Source organism: Sesamum indicum, linkage group LG13 (assembly GCF_000512975.1).
Source record: "Sesamum indicum cultivar Zhongzhi No. 13 linkage group LG13, S_indicum_v1.0, whole genome shotgun sequence".
NCBI classification, from domain to species: Eukaryota; Viridiplantae; Streptophyta; class Magnoliopsida; order Lamiales; family Pedaliaceae; genus Sesamum; species Sesamum indicum.
The window spans coordinates 2538012-2550273 of NC_026157.1; the positions used below are offsets into that span (position 1 = coordinate 2538012).

General features: G+C 35.1%; 2 protein-coding genes across 2 annotated transcripts in view; one reads left to right on the forward strand and one right to left on the reverse strand.

Moving 5' to 3' along the window:
- LOC105176165 (3-ketoacyl-CoA synthase 6-like) lies at positions 309-2128 on the forward strand. Its single transcript, XM_011098888.2, has one exon. The coding sequence runs from the start codon at positions 524-526 to the stop codon at positions 2012-2014; it is 1491 nt and encodes a 496-aa protein (XP_011097190.1). The 5' UTR covers positions 309-523; the 3' UTR covers positions 2015-2128.
- Positions 6361-12262, reverse strand: part of LOC105176166 (KH domain-containing protein HEN4) — a gene marked incomplete in the record, with an annotated part of 9377 nt that continues 3475 nt past the window's right edge. Inside the window, 6 exon segments of the mRNA XM_011098890.2 lie at positions 6361-7056; positions 8145-8211; positions 8669-8724; positions 10185-10397; positions 10508-10753; positions 10831-11301. Of these exon segments, the coding sequence (XP_011097192.1) occupies positions 6754-7056; positions 8145-8211; positions 8669-8724; positions 10185-10397; positions 10508-10753; positions 10831-11301 (1356 nt within the window).

Sequence of the window (12262 nt, forward strand, 5' to 3'; positions counted from 1 at the left end):
ATATAACAAATATTTCAGTTATATAGAATTACTCAAGACTGTACAAAATTTGACGAACAGCTCGATGGATAATACTTTATCGCATATATATATATATATATATGTGTGTGTGCGCCGCGATTTCATTAATGTTTGATTAATTTAAAATATATAACCTCACCTAAAACAATAAACCAAGATGAATTTAATTATTACTATTATTGAGGGAAATAAAATTAAAAAAAAATATGAAATTAATTTGCATGTATAGAGGAGGGCTGGCTACAAAGCTATAGCACACAACATAAAACTCCAGCTAAGAGAGCGTTGTATGACATGAAAGTTGTTCATTAAATCTCCTTACCTGCCTGCATTCATTGCTCCCTCACCCCTCATATCATCACTTCTTTTATAAAGCTAGCGGATTCCCCTCCTGCTCCCACCACCCTCCTCCTCTCCTCCTCCACCACCACCACCGTCGTCGCCGCCGCAGCTTTTTTCTCTACCCCTGAAGAAAAAACAAGAAACATAGTAATAAGAAAAGATGCCGGAGAGTTTGCCGAGCTTCTCCAACTCCGTGAAGCTCAAGTACGTGAAACTGGGCTACCAGTACCTCGTCAACCACATTCTCACCTTCTTGCTCATCCCAATCATCATCGCCCTCGCCGTTGAAATTCTCCGGTTAGGGCCCGAGGAAATAGTGAAAATCTGGAATTCTCTCCAGTTCGATCTCGTCCAGGTCCTATGCTCCTCCTTCCTGGTCGTATTCATCGCCACCGTCTACTTCATGTCGAAGCCCCGGTCGATTTACCTGGTCGACTACGCCTGCTACAAAGCCCCGGTCACTTGCCGGGTCCCTTTCTCCACTTTCATGGAGCATTCCAGGCTCATTCTCAAGGACAATCCCAAGAGTGTTCATTTTCAAATGCGGATTCTTGAAAGATCGGGTCTCGGGGAGGAGACCTGTCTGCCGCCGGCGATTCATTATATTCCCCCGACGCCGACGATGGAGGCCGCCAGGGGTGAAGCTGAGGTTGTCATCTTCTCCTGCATCGATTCCCTGATGCAGAAGACTGGAATCAAGCCCAAAGATATTGATATTCTTATAGTGAATTGCAGCCTGTTTTCTCCTACTCCGTCGCTTTCCGCCATGGTCGTGAATAAGTACAAGCTAAGAAGCAATATCAAGAGTTATAATCTTTCCGGCATGGGTTGCAGCGCCGGGTTAATTTCCATAGATTTGGCCAGGGATTTGCTCCAGGTTCATCCCAATTCAAACGCTCTTGTTATCAGCACTGAAATTATCACCCCGAATTACTACAAGGGGTCCGAGAGAGCCATGCTCCTCCCCAACTGCCTCTTCCGCATGGGCGGCGCCGCCATCCTCCTCTCAAACAAGAGCCGGGACAGCCGCCGCGCCAAGTACAAGCTAGTCCACGTCGTCCGAACCCACAAAGGCGCCGACGACAAGGCCTACAAATGCGTGTACGAGCAAGAAGACCCGGAAGGAAAAGTGGGCATCAACCTGTCGAAAGACCTCATGTTGATAGCCGGAGAAGCCCTGAAATCCAACATAACCACCATCGGGCCGTTAGTCCTTCCAGCGTCAGAACAACTCCTTTTCCTCTTCACCCTAATCGGCCGCAAAATCTTCAACCCCAAGTGGAAACCTTACATTCCCGACTTCAAACAAGCATTCGAGCACTTCTGCATCCACGCCGGCGGCCGCGCGGTTATCGACGAGCTCCAGAAGAACCTCCAGCTCTCGGCGGAGCACGTCGAAGCGTCCCGGATGACCCTCCACCGATTCGGAAACACATCTTCTTCTTCACTCTGGTACGAATTGGGGTACATTGAGGCTAAAGGAAGAATGAAGAAAGGCGACAGAGTTTGGCAGATTGCTTTCGGGAGCGGATTTAAGTGCAACAGCGCCGTCTGGAAGTGCAACAGGACGATCAAGACTCCGGTGGACGGGCCATGGGTGGACTGCATCGAGAGGTACCCAGTGCACATCCCAGAAATAGTGAAGCTCTGATGATAATTCAGTTCAAATAAACAATAATTAGAGCTATATATATATATATGAATCAATCTGTATTCATAAATTCAACAGTCACTCGTTATAATCTCTTGAATTGTTCACGTTTGATTTTCTGGTAATTCAGCTCTAATTTTTGCATTTCCAAATTCATGTGTCTGAAAATATTCTGCATGCATTTACTCCAAATACAGAAATGCAATAAATCAGTAATCAATTAAATAGAAATTTTTATTTAAACTTTTTTGTTAATATTATCAAATTCAGTAAATTTTAACTTACGTAGGGATTTATTTGTTAGACGAAACAAACTTCAATAATGCTAAATGTAATTTCCCAAACCATAGAGAATCTAAATATAATTGCACCAAATCTCAGAAAGAAGATTGTAACTTTCCCAAATATTAATTTAAAATAGAATTTTGGATGAATTATATATATAATTTCAAAGTTTATAATAAACTGTCAACGTTCCAGCATTGACAATATTGTCAATCTCCCCACTCTGCATTGTCCCAGATGCGTAAGTAGACTGAAAGAATTTGAGAGAGTGGATTATGGGAATTAATTTGGTTGAAACAAAAATAAATAGATAAAGGAAATTGATCAAAATTAGTTCTACCAGATAGAGACAAGTGATGACAACATTCAACAACCACACAGGAATTTAATGTATAGTGCTGTCACTCTGCCCTTATTGACTTGTACATGGGGCTACCATACTAAATGCTGTCACCAACCTTCTAATTAGGACAAGATTAACAATATATAACCTTACTTATGCAAGGTTAAGGGGGAACAACTCAATTAATTGGGCTCAACATCTTTGACCACAAGTTCTTGAGTTCAAATTGAACATGTGTATGTTAATAAAACAAAAGGGTTGATTATATATTTTTTATTTGAATTATGGATGTTTTTTTATGTCAACTTATTATTTCGATTTTATGAAATTTTGCACTTTATCATTTATAATTATTTTTCTACTAAGTTTTTTGTCGGATACATCACATGCAGCATACATGTGATATTTAAGAGTTATGTGATGTGACACTTTTCACATATGCACAACATATGATGTTTTTCTGGCAAAAAACTCAACAGAAAAATACTCATATTTGGCAAAGTGTAAATTTCGCAAAATTGAAATGGTAAGTTGTATATAAAAAAAAAAGTGTTCAAATGTCAAAGTGTAAAAATGAGTGTTATTCGAATGGCGAAATGTAATTAACCAAAAAAAAGTATTACATCTTGCTATCCAAACTAAATGTCTGTTTTTATATTTTGCCATCTAATTTATTTTTTTTGTGTTAATTTACCATTTCAACTTTGCAAAAATCTGCACTTTGCAATATATAATCATTTTTTTAAAAAAAAAAAATTTCTATTGGAAAAAATATCACATGCACATCATATGTGAAATTCTACCTGTATGTTGCTCTTAAATATCACATATACAACGCATGCGATATTTTTTTTTCGGCAGAAAGATCGACCAAAAAAATTTATATATGGCAAAGTGTAAATTTTCTAAAGTTAAGATGAAAAATTTGACATAAAAAAGATTGAAATAATAAAGTGGAAAACAAACACAGTTCGGATGAAAAAATATAACTTATTTAAAAAATCACTTTAAATTATGTGATTAACACTTTTTTTTTACTAAATATATAACTAATTGAATTAGATTATAATTAAAAAGTGTGCCCACATACAATATACTGTCCCGCCAAGCGTTTTGATGAATTGAACTTTTTTTTTCAAATTTTTGTTGTATTTTCTATTTTATTTAAGTTATGTATATAAAATATTTATTTAAATAAAATAAATGCCATGAATTTTATATATGTCAAAATTCTGTATATTAAATAGAATCAAAATGAAATAATATTTAAAATAAAAAAAATCAAACCAACTTTTGACACCCAAATTTAATGGGGACTCTGGATGAGTAACCAAGTAAGTATTCATACTATTAATTTGAGAAAAAATTCTTATTCAAATTAGATTTGGTCGAATCAAATCAATTATAGAAGAAATGTATCATATTTGTTATGTGATTGATTATTTTTTTTTGAATTGTATTGACAAATATATTGCACTTGTTATTTAATTGGTTCAAGTTGAACCGATTGTAGAATTTCCCTAATTTGAGTAACATTCAAGAAAACATGAAGCACCGACTTGTTTGGTTATGTAGTTTTGAAATTGAGTTTCCAATTGTTTTACATTTTTTTTTTAACAAAAACTGATACATCGTTGCGAATAAAAATTTATATTGGTTAAGTACAAAAAAGGGGGGCATGTGTCAAAAATATCTTTACAAAAACTATTATCACAATTATATTTGTATTCTTAATTGTAATTTTTTAAATTAATGCAATGTTAATTTTATAATTTTTTTAATTTTAATATGTTGTTAAAAATTAATTATATATAATTTAATTATACAAAATTATTTAAACCAAAAAAAAAATGAAAAATGCCAAGTTGCGATCTTGGCCAGCTTTTTCAAATTTCTTGCTTTATTTGTTGACAAGTCGTGATTTAACATCACGACTCGTCATGTTTTTATTATAATATTAAATAAAATTATAATGATATAATTTTTTTTATAATAAAATATTAAATAACTCGTTGGTTTGATGCGCTCCTCTGGACTTTTCACAATCAAAATTGTGCTAATATGTCCTTAAAGGGATTGTTTGCGAGAGTTGTGGAAAAATGTGCTTTACTTTTGAAGTGTTTGAAATACCAATTTTTATTTCTAAAACTGTTGCAAAAGAACTTCTAAGCCAACTTTATTCTTTTTAATTTATTTTCATCTAAAGTTGATGTTAGAGTTCTTGGATAATTTAAATGATTTAACACTAATAAAATTTATAATTTCTTATATCTAATATTTAGAATTTATATTTTATTTTCTATATTATTTGATATTATTCCTATGAAATATAAACTAAGTTTCTATGATTAACTAAAAATATATTGACAATCATGCATTATGAATTATTCTATTAGCATTCAATATTTTAATAATTAAATGACATTAATATATCTCTAATTTGTAGTAAAATAATAATGATAATAATAATAAGCATATATCTATATTTACTATCACCATATCATATTAAATGTATTTTACTTAGAACAATGTCAAAGTTTCTATTTAAATCAATATATTCCTATTAATTGAGGATATCATAAAATCTTTAAAATTTTGAGGAAGTGGATGTCCTCTACTATTATTATGGCAGTCTGCACCAAAGATTTCGTGCAATTTCCAAAAGAAAACACGCTTTTCATTAAATTCTTTCACATTTCTTTTTATAGCAAGACAAACTCAATATGAATGATTAATTGATTTAATTGCAGAGGAATATTCTGGAACCCCTGCTATGTTTGAAAAATGAATTTCTACGAAATTATTTATCAAGTAATAAGTTTTTTTTTTCATTTTATTTCGAGTATTTATCTCTTTTCCCTCTATTTTTTACTTTAATCCCTTAAATCTTAAAAAAACAATAGTGATTCTTATTTTGGGTGAGAAAACTATAGCTTCCCACCCAGATGTTGGCTGTTGGTGCTTATTAAAGGGGTTGGCCAACAACATATTGAGAAAATTTGAAGTAAGAAAAATTATGGTTGTTATATAGTTTTTGTGGAAATTTAGCAAAATTATGGTGATTTTCGAATGATGCAAACTTTGGTCCATATTTTTCACAACAAAAAACTAAAATAAAAAATGATAAAGAAGCATATTAGCCCATATTTTCCACAACCAAAAGAGCTTTGTCCCAGGTTTGCATCAAGCGATGAGCGCTGTAATTTCGTCAAATTGTATTTAAAACATTTAACTACCATTTTTTCCTTTTTCTATTTTATCACTTTAAATATGTTGTTGGCCACAGAGGGAGCATCTCTAGAATTAGCACTCAAAGTGCACAATAGAGCGGGTTGGCCCAAAATCGACTATAGGATCCAGATAACCTAGACAATATATCCTATGATTTGTGAAAAATACCTTTCAAATATATTCAGTGGTGAAAACATGCAAAATGCAACCACCCATTGTCCACAGACTTATCTCAACATAACAACCCAACAGTGCGACACAAGATACAGATTGTGCAAACAGAAGGCATAAGTAGGTCAAACAAAATGAAGTTCCAGAAAAATGGTATCACAGAAATTAACAAGTCAGAGATGGCGATCAAGTGATCAACAAAAAGGATCTATGGGAAAAGCTTTACAAGGTGAAACAATCAATACCAGCCAACTAATACCATCATGAAAAGTACATAGATTGGATAAGAATTCCAGCAATGTTTTGTGCAGAAATGCAACCTCCACTTTTCAGGGTTAAAACATAGTAAAAATCCAATATACACTTCCTACCATGTAACTCTCGTTAGGATTCTATTGAAAAGTTATGTTTGTCAAAGGAATGTACACTAACAATCAAATTACCACCTAAAAGTAAAAGATGATTTGATGGAGCATCAACACCTCCTTGTAGTACCTCCTCTGAAACAGAATAATATTTGAAAACATGGAAGGGAAAAGAAAAGATATGAAGGTGGTTGATCTCACCCAGCCATGCAGAATGAGAGCGGAGAGATAACTGAAGTACAGATATAAATTACAGCAAACTATCTGCACTATGCTGGAAGGTCGAAACTATTAAAATCATACGATGTGCAGTAAAATCATGGTACAAATGCCCAAATTGAGCATCAATATTTGTAAGAACCATGTGCTCTTATGCTCTGGTATGAACCGTGCTGTGTATAAACATCTTGGTAGGCAACAGGTCGGGGATTAGAGTTCTGATAGGGAACTGGAGAAGCAATATTATTTGGATATGCGCCATACTGCGAATTATAGCTCTGGTAGGCACCTGATTGCGGATAATTATTATGTCCAGTAGACGATGCAGGTGTCTGATACAAATTTCTTGAAGAACTAAAATGCTCTGACATGCCAAAATCAGAACCAGTTGAATATGGATCCTGGAGATTCACCCTTGTTCCAGCAAACTAGAATACAAGAATAAGATTCAGAAGTCTTTACTTGAAGTCTTAGCATGAAGCTTTCGATACTGAATTATATTATTCTTAAGTTCAAACGAAATGCATTTAGGTAAAATTACAAGCAAGACACCAACAACGATTATGTAAATTCTGCCAGAATATATTACCACCACAAACAACTTAACAAAGAACATTCATCGACATCCTGAAAATAAGTGCAGGTTAGACATGTCAACAATGTGTTGGCTGATTTCAGCTTTTGCACGCTTGTGGTAGATAAAAAAATCAAAGATGAATAGACCTAATGACAATCTCATTAAGTATCAAAATAAAAGGCTGCCATGCAGATCCACTGAGTTTGAGCTTACTTCAAGTTTAAGTTTATATTTCACAATATCTTCTGTATCAGTGTTTTTGGACTAGGTGGTCCTTGTTCTTTTGGTCAGAACCAATAGTCAAAATGAACATTTTTAATACAATTAATTTTTTAAACACCAGCATAAGCATGCATGAATAGCCTTCGGTAATCAATCACATAGCAAGTTACAAGGGGAAAGTTACATAAAAGTGATAGAACAGAAAGCTGCCCTTGTAGAATGAGTAATCCCAAGTGCCACTGATAAACTATGGCATCAATAGAAGACCTAAGATGGCTATTTCACATTCTACTCTGAAGAAATAATAAGTAATTTACTTCAAGAGTATTAACTCCATTCATTAATGAATACCGTGTAACTACTTGAAAGAAATTAGAATGTCATAGTCCCCCTCCAAAGTCTATCTAATCCCCTCCGGATAACAACACGAGGAAATAGAAAATGTTATAAATTTGTAATTTGCTTCAATATTTGTTCTATAAATGCATAGTTCTTCCGGATTGACAAAAGGACAAAAGATCTAGCTAAGAAACATCCACTACAGGAACCAAAATGGAGTACATGTAGAACAAAAATATTATAACAATCAAGTATCATCTTAGAACCAGGTGGAGTGGAAAAGCTGGCCAATCTCTCACATTAAGCATGAAGAGATGAAACCTCCCAAAGAATAATTAAGTCACTCAATGTAAGTCTAACAAGTATAGTAAATCTCACCTCAGCGATGCGGCTCCCTCCTGTTGCTGATACAGAACCAATCTTGGCCTCGTTGACATCCGAGTACCTGAAACACAGAAGTTAAATATAAACCAAATAAAATCAAATCAAAATACTCTTATATGCATCTCAATTAATACAAATGAGATGTTGGAGAACACAAGCTGACGCATGGATGATGGTGTCATTTATAGCAGAATTTTTCATAATATAGAAAGATAAAAAAGTTTGACATGCTTACTAATTTCCATTCCATAAACCTCTAGTTAACATTTTAGGACTAAGAGGTAGAGCTTCAGCCAGTGTGTGTTTGAAGTGTGAATTCATTGTTATCAAGTCATGAAATAAATAATTGAATTTACACTTCAGAAAACCCAAGGCATGGCATCCAATTAAATGGCAGGAAATAAGAAACTATGTCCAAATGTTAATCTGCATGGCAACTTGGGATGATACTGTAGTACCTTAGATTATATAAGAGATTATATAGAGATAGTTAAAAATTCTCTAGTAGATGCCATTACCTCGTAGTGCGTGGAGGTAGAGGAAAACTTGGAGGCTCGTATTCACGAACACTGCCCTGAAGATCAGCAGAAGAACCATTAAGTAACATTCTTAAACTGCAAAAGAGAATAAAATTTACTTAAGGGCAACCTTAAAAAGTTTCAGTAGATACAGAGACATGCTAAACCTGATATTCCATGTTCTAGGTCCTTTTCTTTCAACTGGAAGCCAGTCCAATTTATTTTGGTTTCTACATTTCTACTTCACTCAAAATTCAACAAATTTTATGCTTACCAGTGAACTGTGGTTTTAGTGAAAAAGTCAAACCAAAGCAAGATAATTCCCTCCCTAATGTATCTGAACAGGGTATCACAAAGTCTTTCACAGACAGGACTGTTTCCTGTCCTTACAAGTTACCTTTTTAACAGAAGATTGAGGTGGTGGCTTACATGAAAGTTCCAGATTCAAGATCAAGTACCAATGACTATATTACAGCCCACGCTTTCTGGTTGCCAGACTATATAACTTGCATTAAAAGAAACATCGACACTCAGGTTGAACCTTAGATTCACCCAAATTATCATTGACGAACACTTCAAACAATTCTCTATGCCACATCCCACAAGCTGCAAAAACGGTTGCCACTTCCATGCCAGATTAATCACAACCAACCCAAGTCTTTAAATGTATAAAGATGCATTTCTCAAAAAATTGAAATCCAATACCTCTAATATTATGGTATACATGAAGCTTTAGCATTATGGGCAAGAGGAAAAAATCACCACATAAAAAATATGCTTTGAGCATAACCGATTAAAAGGATGCAAGCATTTCAATCATATATTACATGTAAATTGACAGAAAAATGGAACATGTTATCCAACTTCCAAACCAATCAATGAATTTCACAATCCTATTGAGGTCACAAAACTAAATCAAGAAATGTTCCCACTTATCTGAATACCTGCACGTTGTTACTGCTTAAGTCCTATATTTACGTCAGTTTTATCCTTTGATTCGTGCACTAGCAAATCAGCACCAAGCACTCATGAAACTACGAATAACGTAATGCTGAACCACAGAATTTCTTGTAAACTGCTATTTTGACTTGTTTTAAGTTGATCCGTTTTTGTATGTGCATATAATACAAGCACATAACCAATAGATGCATCGGAGAAAAGAGAGTAAGTAAAAAGTATCACTTTCTTTATTATTCATTCAAAAGCGCATTGAGAAAGAAAAAATTAGGGTGGAGAGATAATGGCAAGTAAGAAAAGCTGATTGAGAAGAGACAGAGAGAGAGACCTTGCTGTCATATGCCCCATGTGTGGATCACATGCCAGAGATTCTAGAAATGAAATACTGTTTTATATCTCTCTCACATACCAATCCCCCCACCCTGCCCCTGGCAGTAATCATGAAACATCAAGCATACTTGGCTAACATGAATGTGGTCCTCAAAACTCAATCCACACAGCTTACAAGATATTGGCAACAAAGTTTGATGATATAGAAAATGTAATAGTGAACTAATACCTGTAAATGTTCATATCTTCTCGAGCTTCCGGCTCCAATAGTACTTGACAGAGGGAGGCCACCACCGCGTAAGTTTCCTGCAGGGTTAAATCCTGGGAAAGGCCTAACAGGGCCAGGTTCCACCCTAGAATTGGCGTCGCGAAGACATCTTGTTCTAAGCCTAGATGCAATCTCTACCAAGGCATCTTTAGCAACCCCAAAACTTCCAGATATCTGATGTTTAAACAAATGAGCACTCGTAAAATCTTTATTAAAACATGTTAGCTCTAAGCACAAATAGGCAGATCTCAAAATGCAAAATATATCATGAGCAAAGGCATCACCTGCACAAGCTCTTCGTCTTCTAATGCACATTTAGGTTTCTCTTCCTTGGAAAAGACGCGTATGTCTGCGTGCGTTCTCCTCCTCATATCATTGATGACATGGCCTCCTTGTCCAAGAATGCAGCCAACCTTACTTGATGGAACAAGAAGTCTAGTTGTAATGGTTCCCTTATCAGAATATTCACTAGTTTTATTTTGAAGATGAAGAATGGCGTCGATAGTCTGTGACCTTTGATCCCAAAGAGCCTGAGAAAATGTTCAGCTCAGCAAGGGCCCCTATATGCTAAAATAAATTAGTCCAAGCTAGCAGAAGAATAACCAACCTCAAACGAAGAAACACGGATTACTCTTTCATCCGACTCTTTCGATACATTCTCGACATGGATACTAGTTCCTGTTTCCTGCTCTAACTGCCTGACATTAGAGCCTCCCTTGCCTATCACACCACCAATCTTTTCGGCAGAGCAGAGTATTTTTACAGTGAACTCACTCGGTGCTTCCCTGTCATGTGGAGGACTAACACCATCATAATCTTCAGGTCCAAAAGCAGATGGCTGGACGCCATATCCTCCCCTGAATGGCATAGGTTCCATTCTGTGGGCATCGCTAGTACGTTCCAACCAAGTCGAATTTCCTGGAGGAATATTTTTTATTGGGGGACCAGGAGGGTGAAACCCCTGATTAGCATATGGAGTCGGAAAAGTTGAGGGAGGTTTATCCTTCCGTGGATTCTGATGTAGAAGAGTTGATATTTCATATAGAGCTTTCCTAGCAATAGCAGGTTTACCTGAAATCTATAATATAAAGTTTCAATACCGGATGTTCTATGGTTTCGTTATAAAAATCCAAGAAAGATATATAAACCACTTCTAAGAGTACAAGCAATTGTTTTTAACTTAACAATGGAAACAAACATGTAAGAGCATTCCTTAACTGTCTTAAAACAATAATAATCTTAAATGCTAAATTGAATGGAATAAAGGCATACACTTAATATTGCAACGAACGAAACTGAAAAAGTAACCCCATAAGATGTACCAAAAATTATTTATGTGCGTGTGTGTGTGTGTGAATTTCAGTAATAGACGTCAGAGTTCACTTCTAAAAGCAATAGCCAATGTCAGGCTGAATAGTCCAAATAACTTATTCAGTTCCACCAACAAAATTGTACATAGCATGCACCCAGTTCAAAAATCTTTAAATCATGAAAATAGAGAAGCGCTTCAATTACCAATCTGAAGTGCTGGAAGTATATATTTATGCAAGACAAGGCCTCATTGTATTTAGAATAATATAGAGTCTACCCTCACAGCGGAGAACAAGTAACAAGATATCCATCCTAAAGGAAAATAGAAGTCCTCAAGTGATAAACAACACTTACCTTATTCTTCTCATATCTCAAGCCCAAACTCCAACCTAAAGAAATGGGTAAAGCACTAAACTCTAGAAGAAAAAAAGATTAGAGGAAAGCATCACACCGCAGGTTAATAAGTGGTTCAGATTTAAATATCCTATCATTCTTGCACTAAACCAGATCTATGTGTCACTATGAACAACAACAAACCAAGCAATCCAGAACAACTTTAGCAAAATAGATGTATAATTATCCAATGGCATCCTAAATTTAGGTATAACACTTTGTTTCCATCCAATGCATGTATTCAGGCGAAAAGATATAAATAATTATAAATTGCAAAAGAAGGATTAATAATTTTACTTGCACTAATTCATCATTGCTCGTCGCACAAGCGGGAA

Bases quoted from the DNA above. Each gene is read 5' to 3' on its own strand.
- LOC105176165 (XM_011098888.2), top strand. From the start codon at position 524: ATGCCGGAGAGTTTGCCGAGCTTCTCCAACTCCGTGAAGCTCAAGTAC.